Genomic DNA, 24,910 nt, shown 5'->3' on the forward strand with positions numbered 1-24,910 from the left:
AAAGAGTGTTTTGGAATGTGCTTAAATTCCTAGAGTATAGACATTTCATTCCTGTCTCCTCTTATCTTTATCAAACTGGCATGATACACCAAAAGCACTCATCTCCCAAATGGAACCATTATGCTTTCATCTTTGATCTATATCTCCTTTTCTTTCCAAGCTGAACTTAGTAGATATCTTCCCTTAATATTTTCTTTCATATTTTTGCTGTAGTTTTCCTCTTGGAACCAGATGATTCATTGAGAGAAAATTGTAATGATTTAGAAATGAATTTGATTTTGAAAATTATAATCACACGGGGATGTTTTCAAGACTTCTTAATAGCTTCAGTTTTAACAATATGCTGATTAATTCTTTTATTTGGTTTGAATATATATCCCCCCTGCAGTCTTCCACCCTGTTGAGTGTTCCTATTGCCATAGTGAGAGCATGATGGGATTTCGCTATCGATGCCAGCAGTGTCACAATTACCAGCTCTGTCAAGATTGCTTCTGGAGGGGACATGCCAGTGGTTCCCATAGCAACCAACACCAAATGAAAGAATACACGTCATGGGTAAGGGAAGGTTCATAAATTACTTCAGACTGTTTGAACTTAGCAGTGAGAGATTTAGAAATGACTGAATCATTTTCCTTAAGATCACATATAAGAAGCTGACTTTGTTAACTAGAAGTTTCTATAATGGAGAAGCCCTGTCTGGGTTCCTGGTTCAATCAGTACTGAAATGTCAAATGAGAAAACTGGATAGTGTGGCTACTACCATCAGTGTAGATTTGAGCAGTCTAACAGGTGAATCTAGGTGGATGACAGAACAGCTGCAGGAGGATCTTGGATTATAAAACTATCTCTACAGTAAGTTACTAATTTTTGTAGGACATAGTCAATATGTTGGATTTTTTATTTGTTGTTTGCTATATATAATAAGAGATGCATAAAAATACACCTAAATTCATAATACATGCATTCCTAAATATTGTGTAGATGGGATTCAGAAGTAAAAAAGAACTATGAAAACTACTGATTTACTACGAAAGTCAATTAGATGTTGATGTAAATATATATGCTATAAATTCAGCTCAGTTGTTTAACTGCTGCTTAGCAGTTTACATTTTTCATATAAGCTGTAATGCATGAACTCTATACTCAACTGAAACATATTCAGATGGGCTTTCTTCATTTTCCACAAGTATCTGAAATTGTATTTGTGATTGTACTGTTCATACAAGCCACAGCTAAATTGATCTAATTCATTAGATTCAAACTTATATGTAATAGACATCAATGCCCATATTCCTGGCAGTTAATTCTGTTAGATCAATAAGATTTGCTTTTAGTTATTCAAAAAACTGCAGAATAATTAGATAGTAGATTAAACTCTAAGAGAATGCATTATGAAAATGAAACCTCTTTGTCTTTCCAGTTCCTGAGATGATCATAGCTGTATTATTAGAAAGGATGGAATAGCCACACTAAAAGTGCACTTGGACTTGTGCTACAGATACTAGATAAAAATTAAAGTTTGCAGTACAAAATTGCACAAACCGTTGCTTCTCATTTTGTAATCACAAAGAAAAAGACTGAGATTCTCTGATAGTGTGATTAGCAATACCAGTTAGATTGGTCATTAGGTGGGCAGTGAATGAAAGATTTGATTCTGCTATAGCTTATGAATATCTGTTAATATCTGACTTTCTAAAGCAGAAATGTATCTGAATGGCTGGACCATCGAAAAATAAAAAAATGTAGTTTTGTATCTCTGTTTTCTTCTTAATTATTTTATCATTAATAGGATTAGCTTCCAGATCTGACTTCTAATTAGCAGTTATTTAGAGATTTATGCTTTTAGAATAATGAAGTTTCATGACAAGCTTGGGATTCATTTGTATCCTCTGCATTCTTTAACACAAGGTGTCCGGTGAATTGGGAAATACTGTATCTAGATTTATGCTAAAAGTCCCCTGTGAAATCAGATCCTCTTTAAGGTCCATTGATAGATTTATAAGCATATGCTGAGATCATCCAGAGCCACAGAATAAATGGACTTGGGAGTTGATGCAAGATTGTAGTAACCAGCAGAATATGGTTTTGTTTTATCTTCTTATCCTCCTACTGCTGGCAGCAACAGTAATTAGCCCTTATCTGTCCAAATTACCCTTACCTTTCTTGTTTCTTCTAGAAATCTCCTGCTAAGAAGTTAACTAATGCACTTAGCAAGTCTTTAAGCTGTGCTTCCAGCCGTGAACCCTTGCACCCAATGTTCCCTGATCAGCCTGAAAAACCTCTAAACTTGGCACATATAGTGTAAGTATTTATATGCTCTTTGTTCTACCGTATATGCTGTTGGCCTTCACTTAAGATTAAATGAAAAGAAACCACCTAATATTATGATTTACAGAATTGTACTAATGCTACAGTAACTATAATGATTATGGAACTTACTGACCTATGTATAACTCACTTACTGACAAATGCAGCAGCTAATTTTTAAAATTTTAATAAAAACTAAATGCTTGAATTAAATCACAAAATTACATTATTATTATTTAAATAAATGCTACAGTTTATCATTTGGCAATTGTCTCTATAAATTTTAATTTAATTTAATAAAGTTTAATTTTAATGCAGCAAATTTAGCATAAGTTATGAAATAATTTAACTTACATACACACACACGCACATATGCCACTTACAGGTAGTTATTTCCAACAGAAAATGCTGTTACGTTTTTTGTCATGAAATAACCTTTGTAGTATGAAAGAGGGTACCTTGTATTTTAAATTATTTATTCCTTTTTGTAAGTATGCCTTAATTTTTGAAATATTTTTTATCGATTGTGTATCAAATGTTCTGTTCTTTTTTCAGGGAGTAGTACAGTACATTGTACTATATAGAAAAATTACGCTCAGTTAGGTTGATCCAACAAATGCTGTAAACAACAGTGTTATGACTTTTGTGTGAAATTAGTCAGAGTTGCTACAAAACCTGGTATATATAAATGTCTTAAGATAGAAAAATGCAACCTTTTAGCACCAGTTGTCCCATTTGATGTTAGGGACAACAGTTTCCCTAATTATTATTGCTGGTGTTAGTTTCTCAAAACATCTGAAAAGCAAATGTTTGCCTATTCCTGCTCTAACATATGAACTGAGGAGCTGGTCTACTAATACAAAACACTCTAGAGCAGGGGTTCAAACTCACGGCATCACGGTGTCATCAGGTGACGTATCGGGACTTTTCCCCCATTCACTAAACCAGGAGTGGGCATGGCCAGCATGTGACACATCTGGCCCATGGGCTAGGAGTTTGACAGCCCTGCTCCAGAGGGATATGTTTGTAAAGTTTTACAGCAAACACAATCAAAATTTTTAAGGCGCCAAAATAATTAACATATTTATTATCATAGCCTCCTTATAATAATGTCTTGCTCCTATCCATATTATCTAAATGTTTTAGTGTTCCTACTGTTTTAAAATGTTTTTAGTAATTTTAATTGAAATATATTTTTTGAATTATAAGTTACCTGAATTCATTGGCTGAGATGTGCAGCTATAATAGTTAAATAAATAAATAAATAAACAAACAAACATCACATACTCAATTTAGAAACAAGAAAGGAGTTCCATGTATCTCTCTGAAGGTGATGTTAGCACAATGCTTTTGAAAAAAGATATATATCACAAATCTGTGTGGGGAGCTGGGGAATTTTTTGGAGTAGTTCTTGGAAAATATCAAAGACCACAGGAGGTAAAAAGAAAACTCCCATTAGAAGTCTTCTAAAGTGATAGAAATTAGTATCATGGCAAAAATGTGCAATTGTTCTCAGTTTTGAACTATACATTTGAAATATTTACATGTGAGAACAATTATGTTGTCCTTGACCATGGTAAATTAGCATAGTCCTTACTAATACTTTACTTCAATTAGAATATTAACAATAAGTTCCTCCATTGTTTAAAAAGACTAGACTGCATTTAACTAATAAGGTTCTCTTACTTTTATTTTGCCTGCAAAAGAGATACCTGGTAAGTAATGCATTATCCCTTCAAGCATTTTAATGAGGAAGAAACAAAATTTTACATTATTTATTAGAAGAGAACTAGCTGGGAAGCTCATAAAAACTGTTGAATACTGTCTGCCTTTCGATTGTAATTTACATTTTCTAAAGAAGAGAAACTAAAGATCAGCTTGTCTCTCATAGCTCCTGTTGCACATATTAATCAGTTATATGTAATATCTACAGTACATATCTTGATTTTATTTTTTACTGTATAAATGAACTGTCTTAAAATATAGAAAAGATCAGATGGTTAATTCAAGTATATTCTGAAGTCTTTTTTTCTGATAGTCACAAATAGGTTTATTTCCAATTATTTGGAATTTATAGGCTCTTTCAATATATTTAGAATTTATAAGCTACTTCTGGTCTTCACCAATTTTGCTCAAGTTATAGTAATGGATGTCTGCTATATGAAAGAATTCAGAAATATATTGACTTCTACATGGCTAAGAATACAATATTATCAGGAACCTTGCTCGCACAGAAATCACTGTCAGTGTAGCTTCCCCTGCAGATAACTATTGGGTGGATGTCTTATAATTGTGATGTAATTTGGAGGGAGATGACACTTAATGGAAATACTTATACCAGTGTTTCTCAACTTGGGCAGTTTAAAAATGTGTGGACTTCAACTCTCAGAATTCCCCAGTTTACATCTTCAAGCTGTCAAAGTTGAAACACTGGCTTATAGGATAAGTACTTCTCTTTTTGCAAACTTGTTTAGGAACTCAAAGTAGATCTATTTGGCTGTTCAAAAATGGAGAAATTTTCTGTCAAACAATTTAATATCTTTTTGAAGAAAGTCTCTATTTCTAATTTATCAAACACTTCTGTAAACTTTTTTGGAAAAAAATACCAAAGAAGGAAGAACAAAGCAAAGAAAGAAAGCTGCAGAAAATTTCCATGAGTGACTTGAAAAGAATGGACTTCTAACATTAAGCCTTGTATGTAAAAAATATAAAATTTAAATTTTTGCATTTTTAATGTAGAAGAAGAGTATAGTTTCAGGACATTCTGCAGTATTATTGATTGATCACATTCACTTACGTTTACATTTTTTATTTCATGCCCTGTTGTTTACAAACAAGACATTTTTTTAAAACTTTCTATTTTCTTTCAAGGCCTCCTAGACCGGTTACCAGCATGAATGATACACTATTCTCCCACTCTGTTCCCTCAGGAAGCCCTTTCACAAACAGAAGGTGAGAGGTGTTTTTTTTTAATACACTGCATATATCTACATGCAGGATTTTTTTTTATTTTAATTTCAAAGATTACTATGAAAAGATAGTACAGAGTAAGCATTGAACCCTTTCAATTTTTTTTTGTTTAAAATAAGTTTGATAATTTGCACTTCCAAGACAGATGCAAATACTGAACTTCTTTTTTAAAATAGAAACTACTGTGGTGAAAACCCTGAAATAGATGTAGATTTTGTACAGAAAAATGCTCTATGGGGGTGGGTGGGAGGGAGACAGGAATTCCACTAAAAATTCCAGTTTGACCAATGTGTAATGATGTACTCACCACTTTTAAATATTGGTTTGTATGCTGCATCTCTTGTTACCTCCCCAAAAAGTTAAATGAAGCTCCAGGGTACCAAAGGGTTCTCTGTACTTGCTTTAAAGTATAAACAAAGTAAACAAAATAGTTCAGGCTTTTCATTCATCACTGAGGACAACGAAGAATTCGGATTGCCTTGGAATGACACTGGCCAAATCTAAACAGTCTTTGTGTTAATAAATATCCATAATCAAAATTAACATATATAACACATCAAATGTTAAAATGACTAATTCAAATTAAGTGACAGCCAAATCCATCAAAAAAAGTTTTCAAACTACATTAAGTCTAGATGGCAGCCAGTTACTCCATGCATGTTCTGTGGAATAACTCAGTATTGACATTTTTCCTGAATGAAATCAAGGTGGTTAGACTTTGGTTTAACCTGGAGACTACTCCAAGGAGTTTCTGCCAAGAAAGAGGTACTCTACATATTGGCCTCCCTCACTTTTTGAAGAGGAAAATAACAAGCAACTGGTTTTTTTTTCTTCGAGGACAACGCTGCTGGGTCAAGGGATGAAGATTAGATAGTGTGATCTTGCAGATATCCAAATATATATATAGGTATTGTTTGTTAAATAATGTACCTAGATAAAGGTCTATGCCTGGTTCAATATTAACTAAATTGACATTATATAAGATTAATAAGATATAAGATTCAAAGCTTCTCTGAAATGCCCACATTAGGAGGAAACCTCCTTGTTTGTTAAACCAGTTTCCTATGACTTTCACACTGGACAAATTTATTTTAAGAGCTTCTAACCAGCATTTCAAACAACGAATTGAAATTTTTACTTTTGGAGAAGACTGAAACCCCATTTTCTTGATTTAAACTTACGGAGATGTAAAATACCAGGAAGCCTTCTCTGAGCACAAAGATGGAGAAGGATATAAAGAATCTAAATCTATTTTCTTTTCACTGAAGATATGTTTGCTGCACCTTAAATGATTTGCTTAGAAATATTTTTAAAGAATAGTGATCTGGAATTAAAGTTGACTAAGATGTTCAGTCTTTATGACTTCCATTTTCAGTGGTCCGCATCTGCATTTTCCAGCCCAATAGAATGTAGCAATTAGTAGAGTTTACGTTTTTCTGATCAATTAAGACCCAGAATGCTTAGCTCAAAAATATGTCAAATCTATGTATCTTGAAAGAGCATACTTTCAAATACATTTTAAAAATGCATTTAAATGTAACTATTTGTGCAGATTTTCATTAATAAATAATGCATGAAATAGATTTATGAAAATTAATGAATAAAATAATTTATGAGCAAACATATAATCTATTGATGTAAATCACAATAGGGCATCTACTTAAGTCTATCTAAGCTGATTTATTTTTATTATTTCTTTTTTATTACTAGATTTATAGGGCTGCTCGATGACTTGACTTTTTTGGTATAAAACAACAAAAACAAACCATTAAAAATACAGAATGCTAAATATATAAATAGGAATATAAAATGAAAATCATGAAATGATGACCGCAACCAAAGGAGATTCCCACTCAATTGGCTCCAAATGCTGAGTGAATTAAGGTCCATAACATGTAGCAATAACATATCTTTTGTCAGTTTAATGCTGCAACTTCCATGGGATAGATTGATCAATATCCATAGAAATAGTAGATACCAAAAACCAAGAAGCATATGGTGGTATACTGAAAGGTCTGTCAGCAGATTTAATTATTTTACCTGCTCTTAGTTCATATTCATGCACTTAATGCCTCGATTGTTTTAATTAGGAAAAAGAGAAAATCATGCAGTGGGAATATCTTCTGTCTCAGCCTATTGTTCTGAGAACATGCAAAGCAGTTTATTTTGTCTAGCTGTGATCACAGTATAATGTTGCAAATTAAGATTTATTTCACTATCATTGATTTCATATATAAAAGTATGATTGCATAAAAATGTTAATTAACTAAGCATATAATCTAGAGTCTCATTTATAGGAAAATACTTGGTTCACCTCTGGAGAAGAAAGTGATTTCTATTCAAGGTTGGAAGATTGAGTGTTTCATTAATATATTATAGGCACATTTGGCCTCTTTGCCTGGACATGAACAATCTTACACAAACCAACAGTCAAGGACAAGATCAACGTAATCAGGTGCATTAAACAAAGGCAATTCTGGGTTGAACATTGATAGCCAAATAAAGACAACTAAGAACTATTATAGGAGCAAGGTCGCTAACACCAAACACATTCAGCAATAATTTCTTCATTTCTTAATTTTTACTTTATAATGAAGTCTAGAAAATTCCATTTGTTGACACATGATTATTTACTATTGTGATAACTTTTCCATATTAAAATTTGCTAGTTTCTTATAATCAATAAAAGTTGGAATATGAAACTGAGGTGATAGATATTGCTTTACATTTTCTTTCTACTATTTTTAAAATTTTCCTGTTCAAATATCCAGTATGTTGAAATAGTGTTCAAAACTCATATAAACATGAAAAAGAACAGAGGGACATATGAAGTCCAACAGTGCTTTAAAATTTAAAAATGCAGCAAAAATTCAAATATTTTCCCTGATATGTTCTTAGCGACCCACTATAGATAGTTCTTGATATACAACCATTGATTCATTCAAAGTTATAATGGCACTGAAAGCAGTGATTTAGTATTGTTTTTCACACTTATGATAGTTGTAGCATCTCCATGGTCACGTGATCAAAATTTGGACGCTTTGCAACTGGCATGTGTTTATGACAGTTGCAGTGCCCTGGGGTCATGTGACTATCTTTTGCAACATTCTGACAAGCAAAATCAATGGGGAAGCCAGATTCACTTAGTGCCCATATTACTCACTAAACAACTGCAGTGATTCACTTAACAGCTGTGGCAAGAAAGGTTATAAAATGGGGCCAAAACAAGTTAATAACTGTCTTGACTGACAATGGAAATTTTGGGTTCAATTGTGGTCGTAAGTCAAGGACTATGTGTATTCAGTGATTCAATATCCTTGGAGGTACAAGTTGAACTTAATATGAATAACATATTCTCCATCAATTTGCTAAACATTTGAATACCATTGAAGTTACAGCCCATCATCGTATTTTTAAAAAAATGAAAACTATGATAGTTATATTGAAAGCACAAAAAGAATAGAGCTGTGTTTATTCTTTAACAGATTTTTTTTTCTTTCCTCATCTACTTCTCCTATATGAATTCTTAAGAGTGATATAGATGTGTGTGCCCTGTAGTTTAGTATTATAAGCTGTATTTGTTACTTAACCTAGAGCCACATTGGCTATAAAACACTCCTTTGTGATTCCATCATAAACACAGTAAAAATACTGTATGAAAGCATATAAAGAAATAATCATAGACAGTGTGCTGTGTGTTTAATTTGCTTATTTGAGTTTCCATGAAGATCATGCAAGCCACCCTTCCTTAATTATTGTGGCTTTACAAATCTCTTACAATGGCAACATCCTTTTGTAAGTTGCATGAGTGTCAACTGATACCCTATGATATGATAAATTAATTGTTGGGTTATTTTACACTTAATATTATTTCCTCTCATTCAGTGATATAACTAGTAGTGTCTTCTAATTATTTTTATTCCTAGGCCTTCTAAACTTGAATTACATGTTTATACTTTGTTATTTAAAGGCAGTAGTCTTTCTGCAGTGGAACTGAATTGGATGCATTAAATACCCATCATATATACCCCAATGTGTATTTCTATATATACATCCTGTTAATGAGGTTTCATTGTTTGATTCATTCAGGTTACTTGAGAGTATAAATATAGACAGTCTGGTGATTGATGAGCATGCTATTATAAACCTGTATGTAAATAAGCTGCACAACGATTCACGGTCAGTATAAGAGCACTAAACTACTAATTGATGTAGTTCTGTAACCTGTACACTAAAACCAATATGTTACACATTAGTCATTCCATAAGAATACTAATCAAAGAAGACTTGTTTTTTAAAAAATATTTTTGTAGTTTGAATTGGGTTTCAAAATAATTCCAAGTTAAATTTGAAATTTCCAATTTTTAAGTTACTTACACTTTGTACAAGGTAAGGATTCAAATGCACAATGTAGTTACAATAAATTAGTATCTGATGCTAGGTATGGGCAATTTATAGTACTTGTTATTATTATTGATAATGGCACAACATACACAAAGGATTTGGATTTGCTGCATTCCAGGAAGCAGCTAGGTTTATTACTGCTCTATTCGCCTCTCTGTTGCATGGTGACATCCCTGCCTGAGCTATTGGATTTCATGGCTAGCTTGGCAGTTAAATCATCAAGAACCATGGTTGCTCCTAAGAGTATTGAGTCCATGGCCATCAAGACAACCATGGATCTGTCTCAAATTATTGAGAGACTAGTTACCTTGACAGAAATCACAGAGATTCTAATTTTTATTTCAGGACAGTTGGAAATTGATCTGAAGACATCACTTTCAATCCTGTAACATAGTCAGTTAACCCTCTAATTGCTTTTTAGTGCTCCCCTTGAGGTAGGGCCTTTTCAATTAGCCCACCCAAAGCACCTAATGAACTCATTAAGGTTTCAAATAGTATTTGAGGTTTTGCCCAAGGATCTGTTGAATTGTCTGTAGAGGTCATGGTGGATGACTGAAGCCTTAGATTACATTGTTCCTATGAGGTTCTTTGGTACTCAGAGGAATTCCAGGAGCTGAAATTCCAGAAAAATGTCTTCAGAAGAGACATTAGAACACTATTAAAGGAAAATGGAGAGCAAATCCAACCAATCACATGTAGTAACCCATATTAAGGATAGCATCATAGTAATAAGAGTGGTGAAATATGGTTATTTCTCTTCCCTTCTCATATCTGGTTAACAGAGCACTGCCCTTTTTGGTTATGCCACTTTTTGATAGGCAGGGATGAACCAAAAGACCATCTTTTGGGCCCCTATGAGGAATACTCTAGGTATCCAGTGGAGTAAATCACTCAGATTTGCTCAAAGTTGATCTCTAACCAGGAAGTTACAAATGAGGTGATGTAAGTATGAACTATCTCAGTTAAGAGGAACATGTATAGTCCTGTGACTTCTGAGGAAATGGATAAACTCTTGAGGTTTGCCAACCCAATTACCTATTTCTTGCCTTGCCTTGCCTTGCCTCCCATGTTTTCTGAAGGCTACTTCAGAGAGGATAGGTGGTTGAGTCAATTTGGTGGCATCTACCCCCATGTGTCAAAGTGTGTAGTGCTTCTCCTTGTTAAGATATTGCTAAATCCAACCTCCTTGGAAAATTTCACCCAATTGCCAACCATCTTGTATTATCTGGACTCTTTTCCGTTAAGTTTCAGGTTGAGACATAGAAACTAAGACAGAACTTGATGAGTTCTGGGAAGGCTGGAATAGTGATGCTACAAACAACCTGGCCCTCGTAGGTCAACTGGTTTTTTTGCTAACACCAGTCCAACTATCCTTATGAACCAGCTGCAGGGGTTCATAATGCAGGGGAATGGGGGACACAGTATTATAATGGTACTCTGCCTTTCTCTGTGAATGGTCACAGTTGGTGTTGATAGGAGAACAGAGGTTGACTTCCAAAGCCCTAATTTTGTGCAGTGGCTCAGGGCTCAATAGTTTTTGCCCTCCTGTTTAACTTCTGCTGTGGTCATCAGTTGGGCATCAGGTATCATCAGCATATAGATAGTACCCAGTTATAAAGCTCAACCACTAGCAAACCAAGCAATGCTGTAAAAACTTCTCCAAGTGCATGGGAAGCTGTTGAGATATGGATGAGGATGAACAGGGTTGAGTTCAATCCTAACAAGTCTGGTATTTGGTGTTCCTGGTTCTAAGGATTTTTCTTATCTCCTATTATGTGAATTTCACTGGTTGCCAAGTGTCATACTCATCTTCCTTGCCAGCCTTCATTTCTAAAAACCTTGTTATGTCTTTAAGCTTGGGGTTATGCAGGTTGGGCAAGTCCTTTTTCAGTGATGGATGTAGTGATTGTATATTGTGCCTCTTAGCGGTTTCCCTCCATATACCTGTTATTTTTTATGTTTGGTTTTATATTGTTTTATATTTTATTGTGTTTTGCATTTGTAAAGCTGTCCAGAGTTGTCTGGGTGTCCTAGAAATGTGGTAAATACATATTTTCTACCTTCAATTATCCAGTTTGATTAATCCTATAATGGTGTCTTTCATTTTACTTCCAATAGTTATTTTCTCAGAGGAATTCCCAAGATACACGTCTTATTCACACCTGCAGCAATTATGTTTAAATATCCTCAATGTCCTACTTTTGAGATTCTTAGAAATAGCTGGCCGAGCATTCTTGCATGCTGAAAGTTTGAATATACTATTCTATGTTGATCTTACCCATCTAATGTGCTTACCCGTACAATAATAATTCTTCTAAAATCTATTCATTTTTCAAAGAATCATATAATATTCCATATGTAAAATGTACCTGACTTGAATCAGATTTGATAGACATTTCATAAAGTTAAGATCACAATTCTATATATATTTTTAACAGGGAATTTGTCCATTAACTCTATAAATTTAGTTCCAAATAAACTAGTACAGGACTGCAGTATAAGTAAATCAGTATGCTTTTTCACAAATGACATCATGGTTATCATTTTTTAAACATATACGGCTAACCTTTCTCCATTCTCATGCATATATCCACCTGTATTATTTCATATTGCCTCAAATTATTCTAAACATATTACTACACAGTACACACCCCACACCCACCCACAAAAAAGAAATCAAATGAAGGAACAGCCTACTTTCAAGTCTGATAAAACATTATAGACAGAATTCAAAATGCAACATAACTCTTCTGAGTGTCTATATTTTGTATGTGTAAATATATATAAAATAACAGTATTCTGAATTTAGAACAGGAAAATTCAGAAGCAGTATAATGGAGCTTGCTGTTAAGCAACAGTCTATCCAGTCTGCACTTAAAAATAAATGAGGACACAGTGAATGCGTTTAATTAACTTCCAGTAGATACTGATAACCTGAATAATAATGAATTAAGCCAATTCAGTCTTTGCTATCTGATATTCTTCAGCATCACTCAGAGCAATTCCCAGAAACCCCAGCTGCCTCCATTACATCTGAAGGTTATGAAGTAAAGGAGAAGTAGCCAGTCATCAGGCTTACTCTTTGAATTATCTTTTTGCAGCCGTTAGATTCCTCTTTGCACATTATTGCTAAAACTTGATGGCATACTTTCCTGCCCTTTAAAGGAACAACTTGCCCTCGGATATTGTGGGAACATCATCAGTTGAGACTTTCAAGAAGAGATTGGACTGCCATTTGTTAGAAATGGTGTAGGGTATCCCGCTTGGGCGAGGGATTGGACTAGATGACCTACAAGGTCCCTCCCAACTCTGATTGTCTGTTAATGTTATCTGTTATCTGTTAAAGCAGGAAATTGTTGAAAAACATGGTATAAGCTCCCAAACAGACACATCAAAATTAAAAACCAAATACTTTCTCGCAATTTCTGCTTGAACTCAATCAATCTCACAAACACCCAACTGTAATTTAGCTTTTGGCTGATGCCTGAGAAAAGAGATATTTGATCTGATGCCAGTGGTGGGATTCAAATTTTTTTACTACTGGTTCTGTGGGCGTGGCTAGGTGGGTGTGGCAGGGGAAGGATACTGTAAAATCTCCAGTCAGAGGTGGTATTTGCCAGTTCTCTGAACTACTCAAAATCTCCACTACCGGTTTTCCAGAACTGCTCAGAACCTGCTGAATACCACCTCTAATCTGATCCCATTTCAGCTAAATAACATCTGCAATATTTCACTGTATTTTGAGTCCTAAATTATGTTATAGAAATCAGCTTTATTTGTATGATACAAAGCATTTAATTAATGCAGTGCTAGGTTAGTCTATATCGCTCCCTTAGTAAAAGAAGATAATGACTTGTATCATCAAGAATTAAATAGAACTCTGGGACAGTAGGTTTCTTACTATAGTATTTGAAAATAAACATTTTGCTATAATAATAGGACAAGTGTTTGAAATGAAAATGAGATAAATGGCATGCTGAAACATATGAAGTAGATAGTGGTTTTTCCCTTCATGAAAGTTAAATTCTCCTTTATTTTAATTTCTGTACTTTGTATATTTTGTTACTATGCAGCTCTCCTCCATTGCTTAATAGGAAATTAATTTCAGTATCTAACTGTTGATCACTGCATTGTGATATTCCCAGGTGTTATACCTACATATCTACAGTATATTTACAGTATAATACCTATACTATCTCTATACCTACCTACCTATCTATATATCTATCTACATATACATACACACACACACACGTGCAATTTGGAATCTTATTGAAAAACAATTAAATTTATTAGTTACAGTGAGATTCCATCATGTTGAGTAAAATGCTGCTGAATTCTACTTTATGTTAGTAGTAAGATGCTGGAATGGACTAGGCAGATGTCAGAATCTCTTAGCATTTCAGTATTCTGGAGTCTTGGCTTGTTGCCTATATTATGCCTCAGGATTGAACGCAACATATGAAAGAGATTAAATCTACCATGTTGAAGAAATGTTTGGAATCCATGATATCCATCAACAGTAAAGAAAACTGCAGATTTAATGTCAAATTCTAAAAGGCTTAAAATATTTTCTGCTAAATTTCTAAAGTGGGATTGAATAACTCTGATCATGTCTTCAGTTTGGTCATCTCAATTCACTTGCAGATTTTGGCTATATTGGAAACCTGATATATCCATACCAGAAAGAATTAGCCTTTAAACACTAGCATTTAATTTTGAATTAATATATTGATATTTTAGAAATCAGAGAGAATTTACACTTCATTTTATTCTCTGTTCTTAGTTATATTTATCATGACACATTATGGGAGATACTAATGTTCCTATGAAGTGATCCGCTTCTGAGAGATAATTGCCCTTTGGGTACATCGTAATTTCTCTTTATATATAAATAAATATTCCTAGCATAAATGAAAAAAGGATGTCCTACTTTTGTCCTCTGCACAAATAGAACTTCTGTTCATACTGAAACCTGCTTCATGGCACTTGGAATCATCTACATCTCCTGAATTAGATGTCAGTGCTGTAATGATGTGGACTCATGAAAATTTAAGTCTACATCATATTAATGTGGTAGCTGCAGATTGAGATGGATTAAATAAATATAAAGTTTGTTTGGGACTAAATGCATTGTGCATTAGATAAAGTTTTTTTTCCCTTCATTATATCATCTTCTAGTATGTTTTAAACTGAGGAATCCACTATTTTGAATGACATACAGCCATATATAGTTTCCCTATAATGCAAATTGTATCCAGTAATTGTCATGAAAAGTCTGCTTTGGGAGTGATAAATAGGAATGTAGTAAAATGAAACAGGGGCAAGGTTTTATAACACATTTCATTTAAAATCTATTTTTATATTTTTTCTCAGAACTGCATTAAGAAATGAAATGATTTTCTTGAATGTGGGAAGGTTATTTTTCTATGGTAACAAAAAGAACTGTGTTTTTATTGCATTCTCATGCTTCCTGCAGTAATCCTATGTTAAAAAAAAGATTTTTAAAAGTTAGTATTTTTCACTTTTGTTCCATATACAATGCCTAGTTTGCAACTCTTAAATAATTTTTAGAATCTGTTTTTATTTAAGTACGCTATTCTCAAGTTATTCCAAAATTGTTATCATTTAGTGGGCAGTGCATTTAAAGTTGTGAAAAATATTCTGTAGGAAAAGTGTCGCAAGTTGTTTTACACTTATACAATATTTAGTTTTTATAATTATAGTTTTAGACTGCAATCCTGTGATGAGGTTATATTGTACTGGGAAAAGCATTTTTAGTTTTGAGTAGCCATTCATAATTTTTGTTATTAATTACTTAGGTTTCAGTTAATGAAGAAGTTTCAGTAATAGTTAGCTATCAATATTTATTGTCTTATTAACTAGCTCTCCTTACAAGAATAATGAAGTAGAGCAGGACAAATTGCTGGCTAGGGCTGTTCCAGGTTTTTTGAAAGGCAAAGGGTAAGTTTCAAAAAGCATTAGTAGCATATACTAACACAACTAAAGTAAATGCCTTTTCCTTTCAATATATTACATATTTTACGAAGCGTATAACCATAGATAGTTTTAATTAGCGCGCCAGAGGAATGAGGTGTGTTCACATACACACGTTATACAATTTTAATGATTTTCTAATATAATCTCTTAAAATATAATTCTACACTTTGCTGTGTATCTATCCAAACTTCATATTATGTGCTTATCGTAAATAGCGAATCTGTTTTTGCAATTCAATAATGTAATATACCGTTCCTAGGACTTTGTCTTTTTAACCTGCATTTGAAGAAATTGTATATTTGTTCCTTCCTAAAAAAAATCTTCTCCACTGAAAACCTACCATATCAGTGAGATGATCCACCTTACCTTCTCTCTGGTACACTAGGTTGCCTTATGTAAAGAATATTTTATGGGCATAAGCCTTTTCACATGTAATCTGCATGCTGTTTGAAAGTTTTCATTTCTGGGAACCATTTAACATGACTATTCTGCTTATAAAGGTTAGCACTATAGTAAAATATCTGTTATTGAAATTGTTTCTGAATATATTTGCTTAGGATTTCCAGAATTTTTGTCAGATTTTTGTTTACATTATGCTTCACAATAGTACTAATCCTAGGCTAGTTTGTGCATGTCCTTGAGTATCATTGTCCTATAAAACTTTGTAGGTGGTCTGTATGCATTATACTAGCAAATTGATACCTTTGCTCTATAGGCCTGCTGTCTTAAGTTCTGTCCTGAGCTCTACCTGCAATGGTTGGGTTTGATAACAAACTGAAGAACATTTGACTGCGCATTTGTAAATTCCCATTTCGCACTCTTACTTGCTCCTGCTTTCTCTGTTTTATTTCTCTTTGTCTGTCCGGACTACACCCTCCTCCCCTCAACCCTGTTTCAGGTTACAGTATAGCCTCGATGTTGCAGACAGGCTGGCTGATGAACATGTTCTCATTGGGTTGTATGTCAACATGCTCCAGAACAACCCCTCACGGTTAGTGCAGGCTGGGTGCCTTGGTGGGGTCTCTAGAGAAGAGGGACACAAGCCTGATCATCCAAGTTATGGCAGAATGGAGATTCCTCAAGAATGGAGCAGATCTGACTTGATTGAACTGGTCTTCTCATTCCATTTTATTACTGTACCACAGCATGCTAAATTTCATAAATAGTTGCCTTGATTAGAATTATTGCCATGAATATTGATTTGCATTAATGCTTATGATGCAATCATTCATGTATTATAAATATTATATTCAATGGGATTCATTTATCTTAATAACATACTAATTGGGGTACAAAGACCCTATGTGAGACAGTTTAGGAATATTTTAATGTTCTGAGTACCTGAAAAATATTTGGTTGTAGCTCCCAACCCCTACAATATTTGCTGCCAAATTACATCTTTTAATTTTTTTAAAAATTAAGATTTTAAATTTACAAAGGATAGATTATTAAACAAGGAATAATTATAATTATTGATGAGTATTCAGTAATATTAACTGTATTTTACAAATTTAATTTATATTTAAATTTTTATTTTGCCCTAGTACTTACTACTTTACCCTGATCCTACTTTCTTTTTAGAATATATCCATTCATGGGGCAACTATAACTGTCAGGTCAAAAAAGTTTTCAAACTCCTGATCTACAAATAATGCATAGCACACACTTCTTTACATGGGAGTGACTTCTGAGCAAAAAATTAAAACCTCTACTGAAAAAGCTATGTTAAATACAGATTCAACATACAGATGTACTTGGAGAATTGGGGATGAAACTGTTAACAGTAATGTTGCCGATAATTGCTTAAGTTGTGTTTTTAACGTGCAAGTAATTGTTTTCCACTCTTTTTGTTACTTACATTTCACTTTAACCTTGAGAAATAGATGCAATTGTTGATCAGGCATCTAATAAGCCCATGGCTTAGCCGAGATTTCTGCCTATTTTTCTCAATTCTAAAATTATATCAGTTAGATTGTATAGGATTTTCTCTTGACAAAAGTGTGTAAGGGAGTGTTCAGTCATTAAAAGTGAAGAAAATCGACATCGGTCAAAGTGGTAATTCATCACGGTCTCTTTGATTCACACTGTTGATCTATGTGTTTGCATACAGCCATACTGAGACTCTTCTAGAGTCTATAGAATTCATTGGTGGGATCCCTGTCCCTTCACATATTGTGCAAGTAGACATAATCCCAACTTTTCTGTTTTTCAGTTGTCATAACATCAGCAACATCATTTGTCCTTGAACTGATCATCACATTGCTTTATCCAAAAAAATTTTCATCCTTTCTGGAGTGGGTTTTTTTTTTTTAGCTTGCTTAAACTTTTCTCATCTCTTCTTTAAAATACTTTAGAACTGTGCAAGGATGTCTTATCCTCTCATCTCATCTGACTTTTGGTTTCTTTTTCAAACATACCAGTATTGCTAGACCAAAGTATCTCCTTCAGATAGTCATAAACTGAATTTTTTAACTTTGGTAAATCAAGTTGCCTTCCTTCTGGTCAACAAGACCGGTGTCTTACACAAAAATAAGGTGATGCAAAGTCCAGCCCTGTTTTGCATTGTACTTTATAGATTGGGGTTTGGTCACTCCAACTTCATCCTGTGAATCAGTGTGCTTGGAAACAATAATATCCTTTCCTCAACAACTTAGCCATACAGAACAGCCATAGTGTAAAATGTATCAGTTAGGTATAAGATAAAGGTAAAAAGTTCCTCTTGCACATATGTGCTAGTCGTTTCTAGTCTAGAGGGTGGTGCTCATTTCCGTTACAAAGCCGAAGAGCCAGCGCTGTCTGAATATGTCTCCATGGTCAGGTGGCTGGCATGACTAAATGCCAAAGGTGCATGGAGTGCTGTTACCTTCCCACCAAAGCGGCCCCTATTTTTCTACTTGCACATTTACATGCTTTCGAACTGCTAGGTTGGCAGAAGCTGGGACAAGTAACAGGAGTTCACTCCGTTACAAAGTGCTAGAGACTTGAACCAACAAACTGCCAACTTTTCTGATCGATAAGCTCAGTGTCTTAGCCACTGAGCCACTGCGTCCCTTCAGTTAGTTAGGTATGGCTATCATCAAATCACCCTGGGGCAAAAAGTCTGTTTGCGGTACAGACCACCAGGAACATAATGGGATCATTTGGCACCATTTTGCCTGGATCAGTATTTATTCCTGGTCTTTCAAGGACATATAAAATATGTAAACATTCTTCCCGAGCATTAGTCCAAGTGAATAGTTGCACTTTGCTATAAGATAACTGAACACAGAGGACAGGAAGGCCTGGAGGAATGTTGTTCTTGGGGTCGTGATGGGTCAGACATGACTTTGTGACAACAACAAAAACAAGCTGAACATCAATGTGCCTTCAAATCTATATTCATTGCTTTTGAGCAGCAGCAACATTTGCAACATTCCTCGAATCTACATTCCCAGGGGTCAGCCATCCACTCTTGCCCAGCACATTAGATTGATCATCTCTCAATCTTTGGAAGGGTAATACTGTGTTATGGTCATTTTATAAAGATTAGATTTTCAGGGAAGAAATGTGTTTTTCATGCATGACTGTATATCACAGAAAACATGATAAAACGTTTGGATATTTAGCTGTAATTTTCATTTTATAATAAAATAACAAAAAGTTATTGAGAGCATATGAATCTCTCAGGAGCTCCGGAGGAAATGAATTATCTGCACACTATAATATCTGGATTCTGCCCTGCATAATATGGAAACAAGTCCATAGCAATTGCTCCCATGGAGGATTTCTGGCAAGACTGACAAAGGGGAAGGATGACTGCCTTGCTACTGTTTAATTGCTCAGAAGCCTTCATGTTGCATATAGAAACTGTGTGCAAGGGTTGGGGTAGAAGGCAATGCTGTTTGATGGTTCTCTTCTTTCCAAATAATTTCAGGAAGATGGAGAAAAATCTTAGCTTTCTTTCTATTGATATGTACATGAAGCTGCAAGAAGGTGAGGGGAGATAATCCATTAGTTTGAAGTCAGAAATCATTAATATGGAATCCTATACCAACTGAATAGGAATGCCCCAGGGTCTAGAACAGTGGTGGCTAACCTTTTGGGACTTATGTACCAAAAATTGTGTGCGCGCTTGCACACGCTCGCTCATATGCCAGCACCCAGAAGGCAATGTGCAACCCCCATGCCTCCTATGCATGCACGTGCAACCCCCCCCCTCCGCCCCCTTACCTGCACTGCACCTCACAGCTGATTTTTCGCTGGTCTGAGGCCTTTTTTGGCCTCCCAGAGGCTTGAGGAAGGCTTCTGCAGGCTTTTCAGGCCGAAAACTAGGCCTGTCTCGTCACTTCCAATATTTCCAAAAAAACAGGAAGTGACAAAATGGGCCTAGTTTTCATCCTGAGAAGCCTGCAGAAGCCTTCCTCAAGCCTCTGGGAGGCCGAAAAAGGCCTCAGACCCGTGAAAAATCAGCTGTGAGGCACGCTCATGCACAATGAGGTAAGTTTGCCTGAAGCTCACGTGCCGGCACAAATGGCTCTGCGTGCCACCTGTGGCACAAATGCCATGGGTTTGCCATCACGGGTCTAGAAGATGCTGTTAGCATCTGGATAGAGACAAACATGATTAGGCTTAATCCCAACAAGTGGTATAGAAACATTGTGATTTCAGATACATTTGATCTTTAATTCTGAATGGGATCATGTTTTGCCAGTCAGAATTGGCCCATAAAATAAGGTCCTTCTATTCTCACAGCTACTGCTTGATGAGAAAGTAGCAGCTGTGAAAGGAGGTCTTTCCCACAGTGCTATCCTGTGCATCAGGTACCATCTTTCCTCAAGAAGTTATTCCAGATCACTTTTACTTAATGCTTTGGTTACCTGTTCTTTGATTACTGCAATACTTTTACTTTGGACTCTCTTTAAAGAGGACTTGAAAAACTTCAACTTGTCCAGAAAAGTGGCTGAGGCAGATGACTATTGATCGGTTCACAGTATAACTGCTCCGAGAATTGCACTATTTACCAATTTGCTTCCTGGTGCAATTTAAGGTTTTGGTATTGTCACTTTCATTAGCACTACCACTATGTAGATTAGGACCTGGGTATCTTTGGAGCCATGTCTTCTCAATGAATTCTCCTCATCTGTTAAGATCAGGAAGAAAGCACTTTTTCAGGGAGTGTCATCTGCAGAAGCCATGGCGCAAGGCTTCTTCAATTGCTGCTCCCATTTCTGCAACACCACTCATTCAGATATTAGATTGGTTCTTGTGTTTGTGAGTTTGGGACATATGATCTTGTTCTTGTCTGCAGAAGAATTAGCTGCATGTGAATTGTTACTAATGATCCCTGAGATCTTTGGGCTAATATTTTTATTTATTATTTTTAATTAATTGGATTGCTGTATAGAATATGTACACCATTTAGGAATCTACTATGATTGGAGCCCAGTAAACAGTAAAATAGGCAGACACATTTGTTTATATCTGTATCTATATCTGTATCTTCCATATCTAATTTATATCTCTATATCCATCCATTTATCTTTTCTAAATCGTAATGTGGTCCAATATGTAAACTCTTAATGCGCTGACTTCTTTAAAGAAATGCTATTGGGTGAAAAAAATAGAAATGCATATTCATAGAAATAAAGAGCACAAGAAATTCAGGATTTTGTATATTATGAGGCCTCTTTTGAATGGACTGAGAAGCATTAAGGGATTAGGATCATCTAAGATGCCAGGAGAAACATTGGCTGCTGTTACATGTTATAAACCAGCAGTTGCTGGTATGAAGAATTCAGAATCTGAAAGATTTTCAAGTGTGGAGCTCCTTTGCTCATCTTAATCTATTAATATACATAGCCAAACAGTCATTTGGGAATCTGATGATTTCAGAAATAAAATAGTTTGCTTCAGCTTGCTTTTAGCTGTTGTTTTTGCAATGTCCTTCAGAGCACAGTGCCTTGTATTTATTGAAGTATGGATGTAATTTATCATGGCACATTAACAGACATAAATCACCTGAACTGATTAAGAACAAATTAGTCCCATTCTGTAATCTTACCATTGTATCATTTGAGAAATATCTCATTTGTAACCCTGTCTTTTTTATTGTGTGTATATCACAGCAGCATCGTATAATTTCCCACCAAACCAAAGGCAGCAAGATAAATTCGCATGTTCAAGTGTCACAGCACTAAAGGAACGGACTGGTTTTTATTTGGAGTTGCAGTATTTAGCTTTTCCTGCTGTTTTATTCCATCAAGTAGCTTTAAGAATTATGTGAATAATCTTTGGTCTGTTAGTGTTTTTTGTTTGTTTGTTTGTTTTTTGCCTTGGAATATCTGGCAGTAGTAACAGCAAAGTTAACAATTCTTCTTCCTGATCAGGTTGAAATGTAGTACAATTACTACACCATTGAATAATTGCACCCCCTTTTCAGCCTAATGCATTACTATAACCCTTATTTGTGTTATTTTATCTATTTGTTAATTATCTGTATGAGTGTGCATGCCCACATAATTCAGGCAGATGTGTTTTGGGGGAGAGTGATAAAGAACAATATGTATCCCATAGCCTTTATATACGTTCTCCATTCAGAATTTTCAGTGTTACTTTACCTGCTAGTTAAAAGCTTATTTGCATATCTTTGGTCTTAGGTTCAGAGAAGTAATGTTCAGGTTGAATATTTTACTATGGTCTCGTAATCCTCATTTGCAACATTCCCTGACACTTTCCCACAACTTAGTAAGAAAGCCTGGAAAGCTTACAGGGGAAAAGTCAATGGGAATACCATTATTGCGGTTGATGGCCGGACTGTGGCAGAGGTTTGGACTTCCATTCTCTATTTAGATGAGAAAATATATCTGAAAGGATGGCCCAGCGGTTCACAAGTTGTCTAGTTTATTATGAAAACTTCATTACAGATATAGGCTCATTATCCTGAAAATAATAGCTAAAATGTAGTTGTTTCTCATTGTTACAAATAAATTATATGCATTATCTTTTCATAATCCTTACCATAGTGGCACACTAGAATGAACAAAACTAAAAAGGATGAAAAATTTTTTTTTAATTTGCTGAAATCCAAATTATCATTGTTATGCTTTTATGCTTTTATTTTAAGAAAAAAGAAGATGCTTTGACTTTTAAATTTTGCTAGGAGAGGGGAAAATATTTGCTTTGAGAAATAGAAGTGACAGAACAATTTTAAGTTTAGGAATGATGGCAAAAGTGCTGAGTTACAGTTGCCTTTCCAAATAGATTCCTTCTAGGTGTGTTGGATGGTATAATGATACATGTATTATTTATTTGTTGGTTTATTTATTTATGTCAAGTCCTAATACATTTGTAGTAGATGTGGTTCAATCATCTAGGAGTATACATAAAAAATCAAGATGGCCATTAGCCATGATAGTGCCATTGGAACTGTGTGAGAGAGAGAGGGAGAGGGAGGGAAGGAGGGAGAGAGATAATTTGCACAGAAAAATAGGTGGATCTTCAAACACATCATTGCAAACACAATCTTGACATTTTTAAACCATACCCTGTAGACATCCTTTGTTCTAGCAACCTATTTCCCAGCAGTAACCACTCAAGAACTTTTGAAAAACCCCTACCAAGGTTGACAAAAAACCTCCTTTTTAGAGGCATGCTGTTTCTGATTATGGCAGGTACTTTTTGATGGCATGATTGTAGCCTTTGGATAATCTAATCATTATGAAATTGTCTAATCCCTTTGTAAAGTCACTAAAGTCAGTAATTTGTACCTTTTTCATCAGCTGAGAATTCTTCACATTACTTAATTTTCTTTAATTGCTATCAAACTATTTCACTTGATTTAGGGTTACAAGGTTGTAGAAGAACATTATATGTCCATTTTCTCCCTCTTTGCCATGATCTTATTAATTTCTATCATGTCTCCCCTGCCATCACCATCACAGCTATCATTTCTCTGTATAAGTTAAGGAGCATTATCCTCTTAACATTTATATTAATATTTTGTTCCTTGCCCTTCTCCTGTAACAGTTTACTTGACAGCCCAAACCGTCTAGATGAAGAACACAGACTGATCGCCCGGTATGCAGCAAGACTGGCAGCAGAGACTACTTCATCAGTAAGTAATTTTAATTAGGGGGAAAGATGTTTTATTATATATATATATATATATATATATATATATATATATATATATATATATATATGGATCTTTGGTTGTTCGGGTTTTCTCCCGCGTAAGATTCGAAGTTTTCGGGAGAAAACCGAACAACCAAAGATCCACATACAAATACCCATGAGAACCTCAGAAAACATATATATATATATATATATATATATATATATATATATATATATATATATATATATAGAAATAAAAACCTTTGCCAAGACAGTCCTTGTAATTGCAGTCTGGCACATCTTACTCTAAAATTAGCTTTTCCCTTGGATATGCTTGTTTGCATCTAATGAATCTAAATATAGTTAAAGAAAAATTGGTACAAGCCCTCCCATTTGGCAACAAAGAATTGTCTCAGATAGTGGATAGCTGCAACCGTGGCAGTCTTTCATGTATTCCTCCTGAAATATCTGTTTTCTTTTAGAAGTTAGAATTCTTCATGCTGTTGAACTAGTTCTGGGTATCCTGGAGTAACGTCCTTCCAGTTGTATGGTTACTAAATTAATAAAACCCACTAGTATAGTATGCTTGTACAAACATATAAACTTCACATTTTCATTTTCTGCTTGTGAAAAGTATTTAGGCCCTTCAGTGTCCTATAGCTGTAAGTTTTTAAGTGTTTAAGTTATGCTGTTTCATTATTCAGTGTTTTGTTGTTTTAGCATTGCTTTTCAAATTTTATTTTTGCCCTTAAAAGCAGGGTATGAATTTATATGTAAAATAAACAAATGACATTGCTTTTCAAATTTTATTTTTGCCCTTAAAAGCAGGGTATGAATTTATATGTAAAATAAACAAATGACAATTATTAGTACCAATAACCAAATAAATAAGACCTAGCAAATTCTAAAGAGCAAAACAAATTGTCCTATTAGAAGTTTTCTGTGAGATAGAAAAAAAAAATCTCGCTTCTTGCTTTGCACGCAGTCTTTGGTGTTGCTAAGGCTGGGCTTTTGAGACTGTTTGTCTTTGCTTCTTTTTTCTTTCAAGACTTTGAGAGAGTTCAAGCTTCATTTACTTAATTTCTTTGTAGTATTAGAAAATAGACTTCTCATCTTAAAGAAAAAACAATTGGTA

The 24,910-nt window shown here is 34.6% G+C and overlaps 1 protein-coding gene across 12 annotated transcripts in view; it reads left to right on the plus strand.

The window, feature by feature from the left end:
- Positions 1–24,910, plus strand: part of DTNA (dystrobrevin alpha) — a 135,979-nt gene that overhangs the window by 90,655 nt on the left and 20,414 nt on the right. For 4 of the 12 annotated variants that reach the window (XM_026699222.2, XM_026699220.2, XM_026699224.2 and 1 more), the window contains exons 8-13: positions 389–555; positions 2,177–2,301; positions 5,179–5,259; positions 15,568–15,645; positions 16,580–16,672; positions 23,686–23,773. In XM_026699222.2, the coding sequence (XP_026555007.1) occupies positions 389–555; positions 2,177–2,301; positions 5,179–5,259; positions 15,568–15,645; positions 16,580–16,672; positions 23,686–23,773 (632 nt within the window). The remainder of the gene's footprint in view (positions 1–388; positions 556–2,176; positions 2,302–5,178; positions 5,260–15,567; positions 15,646–16,579; positions 16,673–23,685; positions 23,774–24,910) is intronic. The other 8 variants (XM_087931219.1, XM_087931218.1, XM_087931220.1 and 5 more) reach the window with 2 other exon arrangements.

This window comes from Pseudonaja textilis, chromosome 3 (genome assembly GCF_049901715.1).
Source record: "Pseudonaja textilis isolate UNSWEBS1 chromosome 3, rPseTex1.2, whole genome shotgun sequence".
NCBI lineage: Eukaryota > Metazoa > Chordata > Lepidosauria > Squamata > Elapidae > Pseudonaja > Pseudonaja textilis.